We start from the raw sequence: 25704 nt of genomic DNA on the forward strand, positions 1-25704 counted from the left end.
TGATACCGATAATTAGCATAGTTTCACCAAAAATAAAGTTCTTGTGGACTTCAAAACTTTTGCCTGTGAGAACTGGGCTAAATAATTACGTGCTTTGTACAATGTAGATGTATTTTAACCATAGCCATTATTAATGGGTCTCCCTAATTCTTTAAAGGTTCATTTAAAATTTAAAAATTCTAAATTTAAAAATCATGATTCTGCATTGAATTGATATCTCGTAGTATGTATGTTAGCATGACAAATACAGAAATGTTAAAACAGTACTACGAATCTATGCTTAAAACAGTCGTGTTACGTTAGAATACTGAATTTAGAGCCTCCTGTGCCACCTTCCCTCTGAAGAAGAATGGATCAGCGGACAAGCGCTGAGTGCTCGAGCCAGTAGCAGCTCATCAGAGAGGTCTATTCTGAGAGTTTGCACCTCTCCATCCCATTTCTGCTTACGAGTGTCTTAGCTTTAGGTGCTTGTTAGCAAGGCTGACCTCAGTTTGTGGCAGCAGCAGTGGCAATGTGAACTTCTGATGCTGCCGCCGATGTGCATTTGACCAAAGAGAAGCTCCAGAGGTAGCGGTACCACTTTATCTTCATCCAGCTATGAGCTGATAGGAATATCTGCGAGCTAGGCACCAGATGAGTCAGCGTCCCCCTGCCCCTGCCAAAAGCCTGGAAATTAGCATCAGGAATGGTCCCCTTGACACTGTGACCAGCCAGCCGTCTCTAGAATCCTCTTCATCCCTGTAACTCGTATTTATTGGGATATAAGACAGGTCCAAGACTCTGCTGCCTCAGTCTATGCAGCCTTACCTATTACTACTTCTGTCAGAGTCTGGAAGCTTGAATGTCCTCTGGAGCCTCGCTGAATAAGGCCAAAGAAGGTGTATTTAAGATTGAACACCATTTTTGTTAGGTGGTGACATTGGTGGTGGCAGTATGCTGCTTGGCAAGCTAAAAACCTATTTCCAAATTTTCTGTTAGGAAAGAAAAAGTGAAGCTAATTCTCATCTGTACTGCATTTGTACAATTGCTTTAATTGGTGTTCTGTTTATCTATAGATCAAAGAGCCTCATCTTGCTAAAAGTGCTCAGTATCTCTGAAGATGCATTGAAAAGACCTGCTTGCATTTTATGTACTTTAGGGCAGGAAGGAACCATTGCATTTAATCTATTCATATTGCAAAAGTGTAGTTCAGAAAAGAACAGTGGGGCATCAGGATATTGAAGTGCCATGTGGTACAGGCAAACAAAGGCTGGAGTGCTGTCACTGCCCACCGACACAGGGAGACTGCAGCGTACCTGGCACCTGGCAGAATACTTTTGGGCCCTAAATTGTGGATTCCATAGGAATATTGGTGTGTCCTGGTTTCGGCTGGGATAGAGTTAATTTTCTTCCTAGCAGCAGGCATAGTGCTGTGTTTTGGATTTAGTAGGAGAAGAATGTTGATAACACACTGATGTTTTTAGTTGTTGCTGAGTACTGCTTATGCTAGTCAAGGACTTTTTCAGCTTCCCATGCTCTGCCAGGTGCACAAGAAACTGGGAGGGGGCACAGCCAGAATAGTTGATCCAAACTGCCCCAAGGGCCATTCCATACCATATGACGTCATGCTCAGTATATAAACTGGGGGGGGGGTTGGCTGGGGAGCAGCGATCGCTGCTCGGGAACTGTCTGGGTATCGGTCGGCGGGTCGTGAGCAATTGCATTGTGCATCACTTGCTTCGTGTATCATTATTATTATTATCATTATTATACTGTTACTATTAGCATTACTATTTTACTTTATTTCAATTATTAAACTGTTCTTATCTCAACCCAGGAGTGTTTCTCACTCTTACTCCTCCAATTCTCTCCCCCATCCCATCGGGGTAGGGGGAGTGAGCGAGCGGCTGCGTGGTGCTTAGTTGCTGGCTGGGGCTAAACCACGACATGGTGATAGAATAATTAAATCAATTATATTCAAGGTTTGCAACAATGTCTAGAATTATTTTATTTTATTAATGCACAGCTTTTATACCTTTCTGGAATGCTTTACTTTTTTAGGTTGCTCATGAGAAAGCTTGGGATCGTTACCATTTCATTAGGAATCAGCGCAGAGTCTTGATATTAAATTGGGCTCAAGCTAGGAAAGCCTTTTTACTTAAGGCAGTGACAACTGTTGCTGAAGCCTCTGCTGCTCATGAGACAGAAGTAGTGTTGGCTGATACCAGACAAAAGCAACAGGAGATTTGTGCTGATCTGAAAGCAAAGGTAGGTTCAGCTGTAAATCTACCGCATGAAAATCTGTTTTTTACTGGTAAATTCAAAATGAAGTTACAGTGTTTAAGTGAAGAAAAACTAACTGAAGCTAGATGTCATAATCCTCTTTTTACTGGCCTGATTGAATTGTTTTGGGCAGGTAGGGGGGGAAAAAAAGCAAACTATAATCTGTTGGCAGAGATCAGTATGTTTGTGAAGCCTGACTTGCAAATGGTTTTGAAGATGCTCTGTTTCATTATCAATATGGATTTTTGTTAGAGTTTCAACCAGCTCTTGAACTTAGTTTGTCTTTTTTTTGATCAAGAGTTTGATTGCCTAGCACACTTTAGGCCTTACTATGAGTTGCATACGGTGGGTATAATCTCTGTATACACTGCGATCACACTTATTTTGATGGATTTTGAGCACCACTGAAGAGTTTGAACTGTATTTCAGTATTGGAAGAACAAGATTTGTTCTGCAGTTTACAATATGAGAGACTGTAAGCAAGCTACAGGACTAAAGGTCTGGCATCATGTTCCTTGGGTTCCTTTGTAACATTGGCAAATCACAAAACATTTGTGTGTTTCTGGTTCTTCCTCAGTAAAGTGGGATTGATATCTACACTGGCTGAGGCTTAGTTCATAAGTGCTTTTAACACTAGAACCCTCAGAAGTGGAAGCAAAACATTCCATTCATCATCACTACCACCGATTTTTTAGATGAATGCTAGTCTGTTTTCAGAGAAATTATGAATATCTGTCTTCCCTTCTGTTTATTTTTAAGAATGCTTTCGAAGACCTGAAAAAATGGATCCCATAACTTGTTTGTTATGGAGTTTTCACAATATTCTGAAAGGTGATTTACTGTGTTAAGAAGTGAAAAAAAGTAAAAATACAGGGTTGGTTTTGGTAAGAGAATAGAATAAAATGGGAGGAGCCTGGACACAAGAGGAAAGCATTATGACATTGATGCCTAAGGCATTTGTAAGGGGAATCATGTTTCTGGGCATGAAAGGCATGTTAAGATTTGTTTAAACTGCTCTCTGATGTTTCCACTTGCACAGAAATTAGCATCTGAAAGCATACACAGTGTATTATTCTCGCTTTACCAACGTTATCTCTGTTGAACCCTTACTTTTCAGCGAAATACTAAACACTAGATTTTGGTTTTCTGCAAGTAGAAAAACACAGTAAAACCTGTACTGTGATTAAGCATTTTGATGTTGATGCTAGTTTTTCACTACAGTACTAATACAAAAAACCTGCTGTCTCTTGTTCCTGGAGCCATGTGTCATAGGAAGGTTTGAATCTAAACACTTTAGGATTAGAAACTGTCTGGGCTTCACTAAGTGGGGAGTGCTCCATTTTAACTCCTGTGGCAGTGTTCCCTGCAGCCCAGTGGAGTAAGGAGCAAGTCTCCGGAGTTGGTTTGGGTTTTTTTCTTTTTCTTTTTCTTTTTTTTTTTTTTACCTAGGCCTCCCTTTCTGGAATTATTGTGTGCCTCTTATGTGCGCATTAGAGGTGGAAAGGCCATTTATTCCAGAACTGTGAATTTGAGTCAGTATTTTTTTTTCTTTTTTTTCTTTTTTTTTTCCCCACAAAAAGTAACAAGCAAGTGTTGGAGTACTTATGTTGTCTCCATGTAGCTTAAGATTGTCACTGATGCATTGAACGTTGCCTGAAAGTTTTTGGATTCTGACCTCCCGTTTCCAGGAACGTGGAACTGTTTGAAACTTAAACCTATTAGGCCTACACTTTTCAAGGGTTGCTTTCAAAGGTGGCTTTGTTAAAATGTTGAACGTTTGAACAAAAACAATTCAACTGTTTCTCAGAAAAGAGGAGTGAAAAGGTACATTTTCTTCATTAAAGAAGGATATCACTGTGACCTTGTTTTGATCAGCTCTGCAGCTGAAAGGGCTAGAGGACGGAAGCTGGAATTGGGCAAGGAGCTAGCTGTTTTTCAAAGAAATTATTCTGAATGTATCCATGGTTTTTGTTTGGATTCGATGGGTATGTGCATTTGAAAACTCATACTTTACCCAGTTATAGTTCATTTTACAGACTTGTCTTTCTACACTTCTGAAGCGTACAACTACAGAATGACATACTGTGGAAAGATGCTGTTGGCAGCTATCAGGTAGAAAGTGACTCTCAGTCTAGTGAGCTAATTTACACTGATAAAAACCCATCCTGATGAGGATCCATCAGATAGGGTAAAAAGGGAATCTGTCTCTAAGGGAATGAGTGTAGAGCTGGAAATCAGGGTTTAGGGCTGTTCTCTCCCTTTTTCTTTTTGGCCATTAACTGACTTATTTTTTTAGCATTTCAGTAAGTTTAGCATAAGGAAATCTTACTTGTATCACTTTGCCAGAGGGGAAAATGTAGTTGCTATAATGAATTAGCTGTGTAGTAAACTCTAGGTATGCTTGTGAAGAGTTTGTATCTGAATGTGAGGCATATAGATCTCCTTCGTTACTCTGGCAGTTGCAGAGAAAGCCGTAGCATTTATATGCCTATTTACATCAGCTGTAAAATGAAGTTATGACACACACATGCTGTAAGATAGGTAAGAAGTTCTAGAAATGCAAAGGATCGTTAGATCCATTTTGCAGACAGAATATGCAGAAATACATTCAAATCAAAATGGATTGTTTCAGCAGCTGTTAATGACAGAGTGGGAGAAGACTAGATTCTGGATATGACATTTTTCCTTTAACTTCCAGTCAGTAAACCATCTAGTCTGGTTTACTTACTTGGTTTAAAAGGGATATCTTCCTGTAAATGTCTATGCTGCTTTGAGTTCATGGGGTTTTTCAAAGGTTTTTTTTCTCTCTGTGTGTGAAAATCAGTTTGTTCCTAGTTGTTGTACAGATTGAGCAATGTAAAAGAGAAAGAAATTACTCCTATGTGACAGGCTATGCGTTTTTTTTAATTACTGCAATAACCACATGATATCACCTAACTTATATATAGTTCTTTTCATCTGTCAACAACAAACCAAAGGCATAGCAAACAGACTAAAGAATACATCATTTAAAGCTGTTTTAAATGCACTAGAAGCAACTATGCCATCAGTGAGACTCTAGGCCTTGTGGCTGACAAGAGGTTATAACAATTAAAAAGTAAAGCAGCAGAGAAGTTAAATTAATGTTTCTGGCAGTTTTTACTTGGGGAAAGGACTTTCAAATTCTTATTCCATGTTCCATCTCACAGAAGATCAATGTGTGTCCTTAACAGAAATCAGAGTCTCTAAGGAGGAATTTTGAAACAACTCAAGAAGCTCAGGTGAAATAAATCACGAGGGCCATGTGGTAGTCATCTGAATGAAATAAAGTGTGAAATGGATAATACTAGTGAGGATATACTGCACATTCTTAAAGGGGAAATGTTTCTGGTACATATCTTTAACACCCCTGTTTGCTGTGGGAAAACAAACAAAACCATGGGGGGTTACACTTTCAATGAGCGATCAAGAATCGCTCGTACTTGGTATGCTTTACACTGTGTGCATTTATCCACTTTCAGGGTTCTGTAGCAGATGCTGGGTAAAAAATTTCTCTTTCTGTGTAAAATTCCTCTTTCTAAACAACGCAGAGAAGCAAATTCTTCTATGTCACAAGGCAGTTAAGTAATGAAGTGAGAGAGCAATCTTTTAAGAGGGTTAGTAGGGTGCTGCTTCACAGTCGGTGTTTGAAGGATTGAAGTACTTGCTGTTATACATTTAGAAATTCAGTCAAGGTACCTGCATGCATTAAAAACATGATTTTTCTATTAAATTTATCTTAAAATATTTAGAACCCAGTACTTTCTATCTTCATATAAAACAATTTTAAAAGGACACTCAAGAGAAGACCTACAACAGTGGACAAAAGGACAGTTGAATCTCCTGTGTATGATGCATAGGGTGGGCTTTTTCTTCCTTAGCATAAAGCTATGTGCCTGCCTTCCTTTACATCTTTTCTCTTTCTGTGTTCCAGGATTAATCCCCACTCCAGCGCTAAAATCTCTTGCAACAAATTGTGAATTTTTGGAGAGCAACTCTTGCATTCCTTATCCCGGCAGAAACGAAGATAAATTAATTTCAAAAGAAAAAGAGTTAGGTGGAATTAACTAGGATATTGCAAATCGTATAAAGCATGTTCCACATTGCCCTCCTTCTCCCATCCTGTATAATGAGAAGAAAGGATGTGTCAGTAAACTCGGGGGAAAAAGTTGTATCTCCCTATTCAGTATATAGGCAAGTCACCGATTTGAATGATTTGACTGCCATAGGAGATCAAGATCAAAATATTACAGCTGAATGTTTAAAAAAAACCCCAAACAACCTGGATAGGTATCAAATCTAGTACTTGGACTATAATGTGATCATTTTGCAGGAAACTTTAAAAAATAACTATTTAAATAGTGGGCTATTTAAAAGAAGGGTTTTCTTTTTCAGAAGCACTGTCAGCTCACCACTGAGGTGACCCACTCATTTGTTGGATATGAGAAATACAAGGGCGTTTAAATAACCTACATTTTAAATACGATACACATTCAGGAAGTTATGTGGTGAACTTAAGAGTTGTAGGATGCCATAGTATTTCTCCAAAGTGGATGTGAGCAAATATCTAAGATTTTAAAATTCACCAAAGACTCTGACTCAGTAGTATGTTTTTAATCCAGAGCTAATAAACCTGGATTTATTAGTTTGAGGTCAGCACAGCACTGATGAATTACATGGCTTTTGGGTCAGATAAATCTCGTACACAGTAAGCTCTAAGCACATGCAGATCTGCAAATTTTCCTTGCTTTGCTTTTTGTCCCTCCCTTTCCCCCCCTGTTTTCCTATACCACATATGTTCTATCCCGTGATGTTATTTCGGAATCTATCAACCTCTCTGTTGAAATCTTCTCACAATGTATTACCTAATATTTTGTCCGAGGACACAGCAGATTTAAGGGGTTACCATCCCAAATGTTTTTTCTTACCTCCTGGTGCAGTTCACAGCTCTTTGTTATGGTAATGCAACTGTAAGGCCACAGTAAAGAGGTGGAAATGTTCTTATAGCTTCACTCTCTTTCACTACATGCACAACAGAAGTAGCTGATGAACCAACCTATGGAGTGTGTAAAAAGCAGACATTCTCTATGTTTTTAAGCTACAAATGAAAAAATAATTGTCCTTTTTGCTAATTAAGAAAAAGTCATTAGCAGAATACAAAGATAAATAACCAGATGATCATTGTTGACCAGATCCTTACATTGTATTTCCGAGGGGTTTGGTAAATACTAATCTGAGAGAAATAGAAGTTCAGACTTTAGCTATTGCCTGTCTCATAAACTGTGTTTGCAGTGTAATTTATAACCACACATTCTTTCTACTTCCAGGGGTTTAGTTATGTTGCTAGCTGCACACAGCACACTGTAGGTGAGGCAATGCCCAGGTGATTGCGAGTGACCAGCTTAACGTAGCTATGGAGTTACCAGCTGAGCCACAGCCAGGGACGCCCTGCACTGTGCCAGTTGTGTGGAAAGCCTGTTAGTGTAAACTGCCTTCCTGGTTTGCTCCAGCATTGTAATCAGAATTTATGCTCTATGAGACAGCATAAAAATTTGAAAATGCTTTCTTCATTATTTGACCATAACAGATTTGGGAAGGGCTCGGAGCACACACAGAGCCACCACACACGCCAGTGAAGTTGACAAGGGGCAGTTTGTTAAACCGCGATAACTCCGTTATGCGTGGGGTTTTTTTATTCTTCTGAGGACGCTGTCACGACTGCGTGCTTGATCGTATGTACTGGGCATAAATTGCAGGGTTTTGGTAACAGGGGGCTGCAGGGATACCCTGCATGGGAGGAGACTGTGGACTGACTTGTCAGCTCTGAGATCCATTTAAACAACCCATTGCACCCCAAAACTTCAGCCAGAGGAGCACGTAGTGCCTCAGCCCGAGACATATCTTGTTCATTTACCTGGCTGCTAGGTTTATCAAAGCTTGTAGGATCTTAAATAAGTTTGACACACACACTTAGCTGTCAAATTTAGTCGAAATTGTCCAGTGATCTCCAAAATTACTTGAGGATGGATAGCTGGACAAGCAGACAGCTCACACTAACCTTATTTTCTTAGGAGAATTATCTTCCTTTTTCAACTAGGAAAGTGGCACCTCAGGCAAGCAAAAGAATTTGCATTAAAATTTTGCAAAAGTAGCAAAGGATCAAAGGAGCTCTTCGTATGACTGCGGAAGGAACTAGAAGAGATAGTACTGTATATAAAAGGACAGCTAAGTCCTAACTGTTTAGCTAAGTAGTTGTAAATAGAAATGCGGCTTACTTAAGGTTATGTATGTGTGAATGTTTAAGCCTACATAATATTTAAACATGTTAATAAAATGTTGACGCTCCTGTTGTCAAGAACGGAAGGAAGTTCTGAATGATGCTGACTGAAAAGAGAGAAGGGAATACAAGGACAACCTGTGCAAAGTAAACTTCACACACTGTCTGGAGCAAAGGTGTTGTGACGTGCTTTCAGCTCCTGGGAACTAAAACTGGTCGTATATTGGATCACAAGTTTTATAGGTACCAATCTTAGCCCTTGTGACTGAAATTCCTAACTGAAAGCAATGTATCTTTTTACTCTTCAGGTTATGACTGAGGATTATGTTCAAATGCTTTTCTCTCATATCCCTTTTTCAGATTTAAACACTTTTATAGCTGAAGAAAATGTCTACAGTTCTGTTAATGATCAAAACAGTTACATTTAACCACTTTCTGATTTTCGAATTAAAATTTTTCTAGATGCGTATATGGATTTTTTTATGTAACATAATTAATCCTAGTGCTAGTAGCCTCCATTATCTCTTGCAGACCTCTTAGAGGTAGCCTGTGGAGCACAAGCTGCTCAAGAGTACCAGTCAAAAATCCACTAGGGATGTGAACTTTCATTGGTTTTCTAATCACAGCCAGAACGAGATTATCTTCCGAGATTAAAAAGCAAATTTACAAGTGTGTTATTTCTTAATTACCCTGTTGCTAAGTGCTCTCATACTGGACTCTCATAGGTCTTGCGTAAGTCAGTCAGAAGCAGAGTACCGTTAGCTTCTGCCGTTTGCTGTTCTGCCATTCAAGACCTTGTGGAGTCTGGTCGCGATTCCAGGTGCTCTTCAGAAGTTTTCAGGGTAGAAGAATCCCCAGTCTAGAGAAGAAGGAACAGGTTTTTAGAGTTGAAAGTTATTGGAGTCTTCAGACCACCGTCTGTTAATATCACAGTAGTTGATGTTGTTGACGTACCTGTTGATGTCATAAGTAACTTCCTGTATTAACTGTGTGGTCTCAGGAGGTGCTGCACTCTGTAATACAGACGAGCTCTTCGCCGTGACAGTAGAGCTAAGTCTTGTCCCCAAGGACGGCGAGCATCGCTCTCACTGCTGGGCTGCCGAGTGACCCGCTGTTTCAGAGCCTTTGCTGCCCTATAACCTCTGTCGCAGGAGGGGTTGGGTTTTTGTGTTTAGGATTGGATGTTAGCATGGATTTCGAATGCTTAGTGCTTGTCGTGAAGCTAACGGCCGGCAGAATCTCAAGGATTGTATCGCAGAGCACAAACAGCAGGATGTCTGCTCAGCGTGTTGCTTAACCTGCTGTCAGGAGACAGTAACTCGCCCCTGCAGCTCTCTGGGCTGCTACCACCAGCATGTGAACCGAAACACGTAAGCAGCAATGATTCGTGCTAAATATTTCTGCTTGATTGTGACACTTAAGAGGGAGCCCCCCTTGTAAATCTGAGCTTCCTTCCACAGTAAACTAGTAATTGACACATTTGCTATTTTAAACATTCATGTCAGTTCATAAGGTTACTGACATACAAGAAAAAGAAAACACTATGTATGATGCTTATAAAAAAGGACTTTCTAGGACTTTCTAAATTTTAAAAATGATGGCTTTTTCACATTGTTTTGACAACCCTCCCCACCCCTTAATATTTTAGACTCCAGGGAACTGTTCTTAATATACATTTTAATTTTTTCCCTTTTATAAGCTCTAGTATTCACACCCTGAGGCACCTGTCTCATTATCTTTCCATTTAGGAATATATGCATACACTTTCTATTCTTATTTTATTTCCAAGAATAACACTTATTTTATAGTTGAATGTGTGGTGGGTTTGATTAGTGCAAGTTTTTTTTTTTATTTTTGGTTGATAGAATTATACATCAGTAGCAGGTCTATTATACATCACAGTTTCCTTGGAGATGTCAGTGTTGTTGGGGCAAAATTTGCCTGTGACTTCCAAAGTCTTGGCAAACAAGTCATTAACTGGAAATCTAGAAACTTATGAGATGCCCACTGCACAAGCTTAAATCTACTCTCCAGTACCTGTGCTGTGAGTTCTGTATGTCTGAGAGCTGTTGAAACTACTGCACATTGGCATATGTTACCGGTAGGTCCAGTGTTTCCTAAATTTCATACTTTGCATGCATGCCCAAGCCATCTCTAGAGTGTATCCAGCCGTGGCTTCCTGTGAGTGTCGGGGCTGCTGTGCAAATACTGTGGAGGCTCACATGTTTGCCTGGGAAAAGCTGTAGCAATTCTGTCCTGAAGATGCAATTGTTTTACAACATGCATTTGTTTCCTTCTTCCTAATCCCTAGCAGAAAGGCTTAAAACTTTGAGTAGTCAAAGCAGGGTTTGTAATGAGAAATTGTGGGTGAATGCAAGTAAGTTTGAAAACACTTTTTTTTTTTTTTAAATGAAATGAACTACTTTTTGGTAGTCATTGAATGGATATTACAGTATAATTAGTGACTTTAAAAAATTGTTTTAGTTTTGTAACACAGACTTCTATTGTCCTGTTCCATTTATAAAGTATTTAAGTTGAAGGGATTTATTATCCCATTAACCCAAATGGAATTTATGTGCTTAACTTCTGTTAACCTTAATAGAAATTATCTGGGTGAATCTTTGTTCTTCTATGGGAGACTAGGTCTTTAATTTTTTATTTTCCTCTACATTTCCTTCCCCCTTTTCTTAAAAATCTTTCCTTTTTTTCCCACCTTAAAATGGAAGGGAGTTGCTCAGGCAAGAGACATAGATCAGCATGCACTACTTTTATCTGAAGTATTAACGACTAAGCTATATTGCAAGTGAAGAGGCTACACTGCTGGTAATGAAAGTCACCTTTTAATGAGTTTTCCATGTTAATCTTCTAGTGAACTCAGTTTGACTGTGCTCTTTGGCCAGTTCTATAGTAGATAAAAAGTAATGACCTTCTCTTGTGTGGGGAAATAAGAAGTTTGCCAAATTTATTAAATCATCTTCATTGATTGGATGATGTTTCCATTAGGAACTGAACTGAGAAGAATATCCTTACTGAAGACCTGATGTTGCAATTCTGTAATACGTTTAGCCCATAACTTTTTATCACTTAATCACCTTTTAAATCTGTTTTGCTTAATTCTGTCTTTCAGGACACACTAGAAATGCATAGCTCTAAAATGGCCTTTTCTCTGTAAACAGAATTCCTTAGGTGACCAACTTGTTCTGAGACTGCAGTCCTTATCTTAAAAACTTGAAGGAAAAATGTCATGGTTGACGTGGTTTGAATCCAAACTTCAAATTAAGAGGCTTCCCCCCCCCGCCCCCCGTGCCTTGTGGCTTCCGTCTGGAAAAATGCAGAGGTATCTCTGGTTTACCATAAATGGGGTAACTCTAAAATCCATATTCAGCAAGAAACAGGGCAGAAAAGCTGGGCAGAGAAGATGACAATGACACAATGACGTTGGGAAGGAGGGTGAGAAAGGAGAGGAGCTAGTCCTGGCAATAGAAGTAGATCAGTCTGGTTATCTGAACTGTGGATATTTCTTGTTGTGCTTTTGGACTCTGTTGATTCCAGGCTTCTGCGTTCTTTTGAGCTTTGTGTGAGTGCAGTGTTAAGTAGCTGTAGGAAAGCCTTAGGTGACCTAGAGGACGAGCCTGAATGATCCTATGGAAAGGGACTGGATGCGGGTTCCCATGCAATTTGGTGATCATCCTTTCCAGAGCTTATTTTGTGGTTCTGAGTGACTACTTGGGCTCTATCTGGACAAGCCAAAAAGCTGTTGAACTTGTTCTCTGTTTTCAAGGGTACCTTCGGTAGAGTAACATGGAGCTTTGCCACACAATAGGAATTTCATTGCTACTTATACCAGTTTTTGGCACAGATGACATGCACAGTGTAACACTAAGCCCAGGTAGTCTGTGCTGTCCCAGCTGTGAAACATAAAATAACACTTCATGGCTGTTACTTGTTGGGATTTCCTGCACACTTTGCAGAACCACCAGTGAGAACTGTGGGACAAACGTATGTAGATGCATTCTGTGATTCCTTGTTTTATGCTTAGGATTTTTTTAAGATTGAATTCCTTTAAAAGTATTTGAATCTCTAGTCATCTTGTAATCACATTTCAACATTTCTGACCATGCAACCCTGATTGCTGCAGCTGCTGTTGCTTTCAGTTGCACGGTGACACCACCATGAAAATGCTGGTTCTTTCACCAGTGCTGGAATAGCATTCCGTTGCATGCTTCCTCAACTTACTCATTCAAATTTTGCAGTACTTTTTTGCTATGTAACATCTTCATTTGTAAAATCATTTTTCTTGAAGAGACCCTCAAATTTTTTTTTTTCCCCAGGCATTCTTAGAATCAGTTGTGAACAGTGTGAAGAAGAACAAAACCTACAAACCATAATAAAATTAAGGAAAGGTGTGCAGAAGTGTTTCAGAGACCAATAAAGCTCTGAGAGATTCTGAAAGCGTATTGGGATTGGGTTGTTTTATAAGGTTGAAAGGGTGAGCTAGAGAGAATCAGGGTGGGGATATCAGGATTTTCTTTTTATGCCTTTAGTTATGACAAACAGTACTGACTTTATCACACAGTTATTGGGAATTCTTGCTTAGAATTTGAATTCTAGCAGCTTATTATATCTGTGTAGCACAGTGTAGCCTGCAAGAACACTGATCTGGAGTTCTGTGTAGTCATTTTGCAACGCCGTTCCTCCCGGTCACTTTATGTCCTTTTAGTTTGTAGTGTATTTTTGCCTCAGTTTTCAAAGGCCAGTTGTACTCCTTGCATGGTCTTTACCGTGCACACCCTCTCTACACCAGTCAGTTGTCCTGCGTTCCTATTTACCTAGCTGTGCAGTTTAGCTGCTAGAAGGAGCTTGATGCCAACTCTCTTGTGTCACCCTAGGCAGCTTCCAGACCTGTTTATAATGTAAGTCAGTGTTGCTTAAGGAGAAAACCTTACATGGCGCTGTGTTACCATGTACTAATTTAATGGGAATACCCAAGGAAAGTCTCTCAAAAATTGTTTTGTCATTAAAAGAGATGTATCTGTAGCATTAAGTACATGGTAAATACATTATTACTATTCAGATGTTAGAGTGAAAGAACTAATTTATTACTTTAATTAGTTTGTAGTGTACTTTACATTATTGTAATATGCAATATTGAAATAATGAACTGAAAATAGGTATGTACGCATTCTGTTCAGCACAGCAATTTAATAATTCACTTGGCAAAAGTTCCTCTAATAATACATGAACTGTGAAATGTACTTGAAATGCCGGTTGTAATTAAAAACTTTCAGAACTTAGTGTTGGCAGTGCTTGTACTGCTAAAGCGTAAGCTTCTTTGTGAAACAGGCAATAGGGGATCCAGTTTTCAGTGTATTTCAATATTAGCTTAACTACTAGGGTTTTTTTAATATTTAAACAGAACATTTACTGTTGACACAGAAAACTCTACCCTTCTGATTTTGCACTCATAGGAATGAAAGAATGCAATCAAGAACACATTAATTTTTTTTTGTGCTTTCTGTGGTCCCAAATTACTGCCTTAGCGAATCAGAATTATTGTTCAGGATTTTTTTTTGTTCTTCAGATCTGCACAATACTACCTCTGGAGGAAAAACCTGATGAATACAGTGGGTCTTCTTGAAAAGCTTGTAGGAATGCTGGAAATTCAGCATCAGGTAGTCACTTTTAAACAGCAAAATATTAAAAGCATGGAAATGCATGCCACAGAGATTCCTCAGCTGTTGTGCTCCATTTCACTGCCTGCTCTTTGTTGTTGTTGTTTGTTTTGCAGCAGTGCCCAGAGGCTCACAGATGGGATTGGGCTGCCACAGTGCCATGCGTTGTACAAACTCTCAGTAAAATGTAGTTTGCAAGGTAAATACAGATGCAGGCTGGGTTTCCAAAAGAGGCAGTCCGCTATATCTTTTGTTATCATGAGTTAAGATAGTCTAGCTCCTAATTTTTGAACCTGTGACAATATAGACAGGGGACTGGTTTGGGAACCTCTTCATTCCGGCCCCTGTCATCTTCTGTGGAGGGTACTCCCTTGAGAAGTTCCCCTTCACAGGCAGGCTGGCCCACAAAAGAAGTTGAGGCTCTGGGACTAGAACTGCTCTCTTGCAGGGAGACGTTTTAATGTTCGAATGTGGTTTAGAAAGTGAAATATATTGACATTTGAATCGGCTGTTGAATTCCTAATTTTTGGTATTTCTTACCTAGTAAAACACTTTTAAGTTAGCTCAGCTCTGTTAAGAACATTTTATCCTATATGACTGTAACTCTTCATGTGGGGAAGACATGGTATAATGCCAACCTACTGAATCACATTTTATAAATATTTTGCAAACAGTGCTTTTCTTTTTTTTGCCTATTTTCCTTTTTTGTTGCAATTATGAATAATTTTTTAAAGGAAGTGACTCTTCTTTTGCCTTAATGAAAAGGCGTGGATTAGATAAACGTGGGGGGGCGAGGATAATATAAAGTAACTTCATATGCTGCCTACAGAAAAGAATAAATGGGTATTGTGGGAAAGTATAATACACTGGAACTTTCCTTCCTTCTGTCATTCTTATTACCCATTTTCTTGATTGGTAATGGGCTCATGCATTCAAAAAAACTAGCTAGATAAAAATGGAAAGCAGATTCTGCCCACTGAGTAAATAGGTGTGTTTAGTAGTGATTTAGGGCAGCGTAGATAGCATTGTAGAAGGTAGTGCAGATATGCCCTGAATTACCGGCATTATCTGGGGAACCTCATTGCATGATTAACATTTTGTCAGCTGAGTGACGTTATATATTTGTTGCTTGGTTATAGAATCGTTTAGGTTGGAAAAGGCCTTTAAGATCATCCAGTCCAACCATGAACCTAGTTATGCTCACTTGTTTGTATGAAACCTGTTGAAAATCTCGATTGTGCCCCAACATTTATTTCTGACTTGAATCAAAAGGCTTAAACAGAAAAGCTATGTGAAAATAACTAGGGAAAGTGATTATGGCCTGTCATGGGATTGGTGCATGTGTTACAACATATGCAAACAACTGCTAATCAAAATGAATGAATAAGGAGACTTGAGATGATTATAGACTAGAATTAGTATCTGTATCTGCTTACTGCTTTATTGCTGTTTGCCTTCCTTGGATCAGTTGTCATCTTGACAGACTCTCTGCTGGGCCAATTCTATTCTCAGCATCCATTTCCAGTCAATAGTTCCCCAAAGTATCAGTTAACTGCAACTTTTATTGAGACCAATTTAATGGGCTCGCCATGCTAACTAATGGCTGCAATCAAACAACTAAAAAAGATCCCTGGTTAATAGGTCAATTAATATCTAGTGAAGACCAGTAAAAGATCAAGAGGGTTCTCAGCCTTGGAGGAAACTGAAGCAGCATCATGCTATGAGCCCACTTACATTGGCATATATCTCATTTTTGAAGAGAGTTTGAAAGGAACATGAAGCAGGATGTAGGAAAATGCAAGCTTAAAAAAAAGCAATTTTTTTGTTACGTACTTTGACTGTTACCTCATTTCAGTTCAGAAAAGCTCAATGATGTTATTACAGAAATCTAAAGTTCCTTTGAATGCTTCTGCAGTTTATTCTAGCTCCGATCTGAGTAGACTTTAGCAGATTTCATTCATTTTTGTTTGTTGTTAGATTTTAAAGCTTCATGTATATGTTTTTGCTTCAGTCTGTTTCAAAAGTGAGGTAGAAATGATTGCATGTTCTTCCACATTCATTTTCAAAACATTCCTTTTTAAGTTTATTAGTGTAGCAAGTGAAGGGTAACTGAAACAATTTAGCATTTTATTTTAGAGTCTTAAACTGCTAAAATGCATGAGCAGACTGCTGTTGAAACTGCTAAATAAAAATTTCTGTTTAGACGAAGACCTTGTGTTACGAGTTTCACAGTGTGCAGGAGGTTTCATTTGGGTATTATGGCTAAGCTCCAGAAAATAGGGTCTTATGAAAATTTATATCTTCCCTCCAGAAGTCTTTTAGCTGCTAGTATGGTCATCTCACGTAATCCTCATTCTATGTTTATTATTGTTCCATATTTCTGTTTAGATGGATGGTTTGAAATTGCAATTGGCTGTTTTCGTTAAGAGTGATACACATTCTTCTTCTGCTGACGCTTCCCTTGGAACTTGTTTGCTCTGGGGTGTGGAGCTGCCATGGATTTCTTTGCCCACCTGATGGTGTTCTTATTCTTGTGTGGCTTAGAACCAATCAGTTTGTCATTCCCTCTGCATGAGACAGGCCCAAACTTGCTGGCTTCCTCTGTAGGATCCATCTAATAAACCTCTGCTACATAGCAATTTTTTGCTTAAGTCCTCATTTATCCATTTTCACTCTTGCCAAGCTAAGCAAGCTGTTTAGACCCCATCTACTAGTGCTGAATTTGTTATCAGTGTCAGAACTACAGAAAACCCTGAAATAAAGGTCTGAATACATCTTGCTCCTTATACTTGGCTGTTCCTCACCTTCAGTGGCTCTCTTCAGAACTTGGGAGAGTTAAGACAACTCTTCCAGGAAAATATGTTAGATCCTCTTACCTGCTTCTTTCCTGCCTTTTTTGTAGTGCCCCTACGCTGAAATGTATCACAAGAATCCTTGCTTTGTATATCCCTCAAGAAAATGCATTTCTGTTATGCCTAAAACATAGCTAAATGCCTGATTCTTTTTCTTGGAACTTGCTTAAATCTTACAGCATCTGCTTGATTGACTTGATGTTTTTAACTTATGAACAAACTTATGGAAATAAGATCTCAGATGATAGGAGAGAAAGAATTGAGTCCCAGAACTGAGTATGGGAACTGGTATGGGCGAATGGTGTGAAGACTGAACTATAAAGAAAACGTGTTCCTCTCTACACCAGAGTAATTATTTGACATTAAAGAAAAGACTGGACAGCAGAGAAGACATTCCCAAGTGAATGTCTGGACACTGGAAGAGAGACACTCTTCTGCTGCTTGGTGATTTACAACTGGAATGGCTACAGTGTCAGGGGATGAGAAGACCCTGGTTCAAGCTAGTCTAGAAATGAGGATGTTCTTTTTAATTTTGAGGACAGCTGGGTACAGGTCCCTGCCTCAAAAAGTGTTTCATTATTTCTTTCTTACTGGAGCGAGTCCAGCGAAGGACCATTAAGATGAAGGGTCTGGAGCACCTCTCCTGTGAGGAAGGGCAGAGAGAGCTGGGACTGCTCCGCCTGGAGTAGAGAAGGACCAGGGGGATCTCATCAATGAAAATACCCGAAGGGAGGGCGCAAAGAGGACAGAGCCAGGCTCTTTTTCAGAGGTGCCCAGTGACAGGACAAGAAGCAACGGGCACAAACTGAAATGCTTGAAACTCCATTCTGTCCATTACTTTTCTGCTGAGAGGGGGGATGAACACTAGAACGTGCTGGCCAGAGAAATTGTGGAGCCTCCACCCTTTGGAGATATTTAAACCTCGTTTCGACATGGTCCTAGGTAACCACCTCTAGCTGACCCTCCTTGAGCAGGGGGGGTGGCCTAGGCGGTCGTGAGATGTCCCTTCCAACCTCAGCTGCTCTAATTCCATTTTCTGCAACCTGGAGTAATTTTAACCATAAACATGGCTTCATATTCCCTTTTACGGAATAAAGAATTGAATGTGAATCTCCCACAGCCTGGGTAAGAGGGGCCAAGGTATTTATGCTGTGATATGGCAGTCTTGATTAATCAAGTCATTAAATAAAAATTTGGAAACTATTGGGAACATACTGCTTGAATTCATTAATGTATTTGGGATGACCAAAAGCATGATGTTACTGGGGGGGAAACGTACTACTTAGCAAAGATTTTTGCCCAGTACTTCTTTCAATAATCTCTTTTGAGGAAATTAAGGTAAATGATTCATATGCAGTATATATTCAAGTGGGACCAGTCATATCGAGTTCTCTTTTCTGAAAAAAATGAAATGATTTAATGCAGATGCTTAGAGCTATTTATATTACAGTACTTATGTCTGAGGGTTATTTATGTTAATATGTCACTTCTAATTAACAGAAAATTGGGGGTTGGGGGGAGAACAGGTGTTCTGTGTGTCCCACAAGTGCTCAGTGTGCTCCCCAGTTCCTATAAAACTTAACATACCTGCGACTGGCAGGTTAAAGGATTTGGGGGGGTGGCAGGGGTGGTGCTTTTTTCTTCTTAGGAATGAAAGGATGGTTTTACCACTGCCAAAGAAGCTCTACCAAATATGTCTTCCATTAACAATTTTTGATTATTATTATTATATACATGAGATCCAGTGAAGGGAACAATTTCAAAATTCTGAGGAGAAAGATCATATATGAAGAGTAACATCTGTGCTAAGGAACACTGCAGTAACATTTTTAATTTTTCTTTCCATACTGTGCTGTAGTTTGAATTCCAGTTTGAAATAATTTTGAAAGCATAGCTAAAAGAAAAATAGCTGTTTGTGTGCTGTCTGCCATTACATTACTGCACACTCAAACATATTGGACAAGTGCAGTTTGCACATATGTATCCTATAAGGTGGAGAGGGAGGGAAGTAGAGAGGTTTGGGTTTTCAGGGTCTTGTGCCTTTTTTCTCCTAGCTGCCTACATTTTTCTGGCCACAAGGGCCTTTGCTCTCTTCCTGTAAAACATTTAATTTATGAAGATGGCTGTTTCCTAGCTTTTTTTTTTTCCCTAGAAAGGAGAGAAAGGAGATTTCAGAAGGTGAAACACAGTTATGAACAGGCCTCCACTGAGAATTAGTGACAAAAATGAAAGAAAAAAAGTTAAGAAGAGTTTAATGCTCAGCTAAATCATAATTCCTAACTTTGGGGATGGAGTTGAAGCTGGGAACAGTTGTATGTACTCTGAGAGAGTAACAGTGTAAATGAAAGTTGCTTGCAGAACTCTAAAACTCAGCAGTCTTATTAAAACAGGAAAACACACCAGTTAATGCTTATGCTTGGGTATGGCAGCACACCACCGTGCACTTTTAAAGACAAACTCAGGTTGCAGGAGACAAAAGTAGCCATTGGTTAGTCTGCGTACACATGGCATTCATGGCAGGCAGAGGATCTCTTTAACAACCTACCTTTAAATCTTTCAATGGAGAGCTTAATTTTACAACCACTGTAAAATTGCATGTTATTTTCATGTTATTACTTTGCCTGCTCTACATGAGGAGTCACAGCAGTGTTTAGTCTATTGGGACACTTTGCAAAGAACAAAATATAATTGTTAGTAAAGCAAAGAAGTGGGGCAAACATGGCATCACTCGGAGATGCAACTCGCTGAGAATCTCGGACCACAGGGAGCACTGGATTTGTGAACAAAAATGTTTCACAAGTACAGAACAGAAGAATTAATAGAGTCTGTGAACACAGCTAGCAGCAAAGGTGGGGGAAAAAAAAAAAGTATTTTAATATTTTAGTATTAAAGGACTTCTGTTGGATAGAAAACCAGATGAAAAATGGCTGAAATGCTTGTTCCTTTGAGGAATACAGAGTTCTGCTAGCACTTGACAAATCCATTGCAAAAAGAAGACATTATTAATGCTATTGAAACCAGTGCGAAACAGAAGAGCATACAACTGCTCGACAACACCGAGGTAAATCGGGGGTCCATGCTGACCGAGAACGGCGTGCTCGAGGACGCTGGAGATAAGTCACTACCCATGGCCAGCTGCTGAGGACGTGCCGTCTTGTTTAACCAATATGGTGCGTCAGGTGCGCGTCAGGGATGGATTTTTGGCGTGCTGAGCTAAGCGATCCATCCCGTCCCTGACACGATTTGTTAAGAGGTGCGCCAGGCCCTGTAGCGAGAGGGGCCATGGAGCAGGTCCCTGCCACGCTTCTGCGTGCGCGTAACCAGCGGCCTGGGAAGCCGCAGCCGATGCCTCCCTTCCCTCGGGAGAGCGGGGTGTCACGTGTGCAAGACCACTGCAGGCACCGGTCATGGCCCTCGACCAGGTGCAGGGATCCTAGCCGAGTTTTGCAGTGTTTGAAAGCTGACAGAAGTGAAGTCTCTGTCACCGGAGCCCATTGATTCCCAGAGTCCTGGTTGGAGGTGAAGTGCTGTTACAAATGCCCGAGTTGAGGGATGTTGGGCCCCTCAATATTGGGCCCCTCAGCACAAGGAGGACATTGGGGTGCTGGAGCGTGTCCAGAGCAGGGCAGCGGAGCTGGGGCAGGGTGTGGAGCACAGGGCTGGTGGGGAGCGGCTGAGGGAGCTGGGGGTGTTCAGCCTGGAGAAGAGGAGGCTGAGGGGAGACCTGATCGCTCTGCAGCTCCTGGCAGGAGGGGGCAGGGAGGGGGTGTTGGTCTCTGCTCCCAAGGAACAGCGATGGGACGGGAGGAGATGGCCTCAAGCTGCACCAGGGGAGGTTTAGGTTGGAAATTAGGGAAAATTTCTTCACGGAAAGGGTTGTCAAGCATTGGAACAGGCTGCCCAGAGAGGTGGGGGAGTCCCCATCCCTGGAGGGGTTCAAAAAACGGGCAGAGGTGGCACTTGGGGACATGGTTCAGTCTGGTCTACCCTTGATTGGTTTAGTGTGGACTTGGCAGTGTAGGTTAATGGTTGGACTGGGTGATCTTAAAGGTCTTTTCCAACCTCAACGATTCGATGATTCTATGTGAGCGGACTCTGATCTGTTAGCGTTGGTCTCCATTCGTTCATAGGTTCGTTAGGAAACGTACATGTTACTGAAAGTCTAAGGGCTGAAGGGGAATTCAAGATCTGACGTTACTGAGATGGTTTGGGCAATTTTGCCTAAAATCTTCTCACAGGTGATTTTATCGCATATTATGCCAGTCAGTTGCGAATTGCACATTAACGTGAGAAAAGGTGGTGCTTGCTAAATGATCATGTATTGCTGATAAGATTATAAATCTTAGTTTGTAAATGGATTACGTGGGTTTCCTTGCCAGTGTCGTTCTGGCAGGATCTCAGCATTACGTGAGTCTGCTACAGGACTGTCCTTTCACCCGTTTCTTCCAGGTTCTGCAGTGGAAAGCACAGCAGGAAGAGGCTGCCAAGCTCGAAGCTGCTGTAGCTGCCAGAAGAAAAGAAAAGAAAGATGAGAGAGAAAGGCTACAGAAAGAACAGGAAATGATTCGTAGAGCTCAGGAGAAAGAGAAAGTATGAGAAACTTTTATACATTTTTGCATATGGTAATGAGTACAACTGCCTTTAAAATCTTTAACCGATCTCACTACCTTGTATTCTCATAAAGTATTAAGTATTAGTGTAGAGATAAACGGTTAGTTGCATCTTGCTGCTGTCCATTTTAGCTTTAAAGCTGCCTGCTTTTACACACCAGTTATGTTACTTCATTATGTTTCTTAAAAAAAAAAAGCGTGCACAAATGGGTGTATGTGATCTCCACGTCACAAAGAATCAGCGCAGAGGCACTACTGGATTTGTAACTCTTACAGATCTGTGCTTTTTAGCAATGTGGCAAGGACTGAAAGCTTCCAGTGCTGCAGTTAAGTGTGCTGCAATGCAGCAATGAGCCTTGCAGTATATTGGCTGCAAGATAGCGCACCGCGCTTTGCAGCACAAGCACCTTAAAAGTGGGCCTGAAGCACGATGGTGACATTAACCATTTCAGGATGTCAGAAGTCTGTGTTACGTTATTCTAAGTACTTCTGTGGTGACTGCTTGGGAAATGGCTTTGATGCATAAGTCTAAACTTCAACTTAATAGAAAATCAGAAATCCCCTGTAGTGAATGTAATTCTTTTAGAAAATCGAGCTGTGTCACATATGTATTTGTGTTGACCTTTTAATTTAAATGATATGGCAAAAATCCAGGAGGCTGTTTTATTAGAACTTGACCTCTTTTTCTGATTATTTTTTACACTGAAATCTGGTGTGCTTAGAGTCCAACTCACCTGTGGTGTATTTGTTAAGACTGCATAATTATTTCTGGAAAAAATAAGTTGGAGAATGTCATAGGTTCTTACTGCTTTGTCTTTCAAATGCTGATGAGGATTATTATTTTTTTATTTTTATTTATTATTATTTGTGGGACTACTCATGCTAACATGTTTGCAAGAAGGGTCACTAAAAGCTGTGCTCTTGTGACATGCCAGTTAGAAGCAGAGTTAAGAAAACAAGGCTAAACTGTTCCAAACGGAGCATTTTCATGATGCATATGAAGGCTTTAGTGACATCAGTGTGTGTCACACTACAGAAAGCTTGTGCAAAAGAAAGAAGAAAACCAAATCTTTATATATATCGTCATATTTTCTCTTTAGATTTTGCCGCCTTGTCTTTATCTGCCATGCTTCTGTGTAACATATCCTACTAGGAGCAAACGTTTACTGATGGGACTGCAACACGGCCAGTTAGATGCCCTAGAATTTGATGGATTCTCATGTCAGTAGAGGTGTCTATTGCAGTGATATTCCTTGCAGGGGAAAAAAACCAAACACAAAACTATCCATACTTACAGTAATTTGATTAAGTTGTTACTAGAACAGTTTACAACACTTACTAAAAGCAGAAAGGAAATTATAGCAAAATAAATGACTTGGAGGTGGGTGAAACTGAATGCCGTAGCAGAAGAATGAAAATAAAGTCCTACACTACTTGGAATTTCTCTATCTGTTTTTATAGCACTCAAATATCTTTTCCTTGCTTTGTCCGAAGAAATATGTCTTCATGCCATGCCAAACAGGTCAAGAGCAGAAGCTCTTGCGGCTTATTGTATTCCTGGTGGTGGTTTGCATAACCGTTGAATTTGGTTATACCAACAATTCTGCAAAGCAGCACTTGACTGAAAGTGCTACTCGGAGGAAAGAAGCTGAGCTGCGGAAGCCTCCTTGCCTCCAGATACAGACTGTTATCTCCTCTTTATTTCTCATTGCTGCAATTCCCCAGAGCCAACATTTGAAAAGCTGCCTAATTTCCAATTGATTTTATTTTATTTGTGAGTTCATTCTTCTTGGTCATGACCGTGTGTGCATATTGCATGGATCCAGTTTCTTCTCTAGCTAGGCCTCTACTTACATTGGTCATCTCATTTTATTCTTTTTCTGCAGTTTATCTTAAAGATGAAGTACACATTCTTGACAGAGCACAATCTTTCTGTTAAACTATGCTGTCATACAGTTAGCAAAATTGCAACTAATTGTCCAAAAGTCAGTTTCAAGAGAAGTTTCTCTTCCCTTCAAAAAACACAGAATACTCTCACTTTTCATAGGAATCAGAAAAGTTCAGATTGAAAGGGACCTGAAGAGGTCTCTAGTCCAGTCTCCTGCTCAGTTATGAGGTCTGACCAGGTAACTCATGATTTTCTCCTTATTTAAGTTTGTTTTATTTATCCTTAAATTTATCTCTAATATTTGAGAACGTCATTTTGGGTTCAAAAGTTGAGAAAGCTGTATTTATGTGTTTGCAAACCATGCACTTTCAGAGAAAACCTGGCTCAGTTTAAATCAGTATTGGTTTTACCTTTACCTTTAATTGGCTTATTGTAGATACTGTTGGTGAACTTTTTAGACATAAACCTCTATAAAAAGACACAGGGGAATTTTTCAAGATTATGTGTATGTGCATTGTGTTACAAAACTTCATTGTATATGTGATTTTTTTTTTTTCCCCCACACTGACATATGTTTCCTGTTATTTGTTCTTGGTTGATGTGTTGTTACTGTTCTTACATGCTGGATTTAAAGTTATAAAACAACAAATTAAGGCAGAACTACATTTGGTGTTTGCATTCGTCTTGTGAGAGTTTTCAGGGCGAGATGTGATGAAGTTTTGACTGGTATGGGTAATGCATAAGTTGTCTCAGTTGGAGCGTGTGATTGTGGGATTTTGTGCTTTCTGCACCAGCACCGGAACCAGAGGTGCAAAGAGAGGGGCAGCCCATATTTAGTGCTGGCTTGCTGCTTACGTTATGAGAAACTTCGCTGCTGCTTTTCTTTTTGTTACAGCTTGTTCTGCTTACTTGTCTTTACTCATACCGTGTTTATGGTGGCGGGTGGCTCTGAAACCACAAGGAAGGGAAGAGGCTTGGTGAGGCTGTGTTGACCTAACCACCAGCAATGTTCATTTGATGTGTAAATATTTTGGTTGTGCAAACTTTCCACTTTTCTCTGGCCTATGTGTAATGTCTATGTGCGACAGTCCTCTGCATGTGCCCAGATGGAATAGCAGCTGTTTGAGGTCAGCAGTCGTATGTTCCACTTGAGTGTCTTACATCTTAGAGCCTTAAAAAGGGCTGCTAACCTTATCCTGCAGCTGCTTTTCTGCCGAATGCTCTGTGGCAGTGGGAAGAATATGTAAAATATCCGTGACCAGTGTAGAAGAAATGCCCACACTCTGCCTAGTTTGTAACCGAAGCAGGGTATCTCAAGTACTTCCAAACCTGAGAATGGGTAAAGTGACATTAAATCTTAAATACCAGTGCTACGTTTGCTCTATTGGACTGCAGATCAGACTTTTTCCTATATATTTAAATCTGGAATTTCAGAAATATCCACTGGCCCCTAATTAGAGTTTATGAGAAAGCCTTCAGGCAATGTGGAATACAGAAAGGGAATAATTGCAAAAGAGAGTTTTATTTCATTAATATAAGTATTCCAAACACTACTAAATAAAAGCATTCTAAGAAATATGGTTATAGCATCCTTGTTTTCATGTTCTTCATGTGTAAAAAATGGCCTATATAAAGAAATGATTGGTTTATAGGTTGGGAATTCTGAAATATAAGCACTCTTTGGAAGACCTGTTTTATTCTGAATCATGCTAGTTAAAGGTTTTTCTGCACAAAGTCAATCATAGAAAGAGAATGGTATTTTGACTGCCATTTCATCTGAAATCTCCAAAAGAGGCTTAAATTCAGTATAGTTCAGTGGATGATACAGAAGTTATTTTGCCATTTTCTGAACCTTTTTCTATGTGAGATGATTCTGTAAGTAAATTTCATTGTAAGAAATTACCTGTATTTTGGGAGGTAGGATAGGGTATCAGACCTTCACAGGAACTTTATGCATTTAATTGTAATATCAACAGATTATTGAGGTATAATTTCTGTTGCTTTTATTATTAAATTTATAATTAACATTTTCTTACATTATTAAAAGTCTCAAGATTTTCTTAGATTTTTGCATCTTTTTGTAAAGCTTCTATTCTCTATTTTTCCAGCTGTATTTTAAATTTTA

The 25704-nt window shown here is 39.7% G+C and overlaps 1 protein-coding gene across 1 annotated transcript in view; it reads left to right on the forward strand.

Moving 5' to 3' along the window:
- Window positions 1-25704, forward strand: part of CCDC148 (coiled-coil domain containing 148) — a 62752-nt gene that overhangs the window by 20901 nt on the left and 16147 nt on the right. Inside the window, exons 9-10 of the mRNA XM_009483030.1 lie at window positions 2041-2247; window positions 21531-21671. Coding sequence (XP_009481305.1) covers window positions 2041-2247; window positions 21531-21671 — 348 coding nt within the window. The remainder of the gene's footprint in view (window positions 1-2040; window positions 2248-21530; window positions 21672-25704) is intronic.

This window comes from Pelecanus crispus, chromosome 5 (assembly GCF_030463565.1).
Source record: "Pelecanus crispus isolate bPelCri1 chromosome 5, bPelCri1.pri, whole genome shotgun sequence".
Lineage (NCBI taxonomy): Eukaryota > Metazoa > Chordata > Aves > Pelecaniformes > Pelecanidae > Pelecanus > Pelecanus crispus.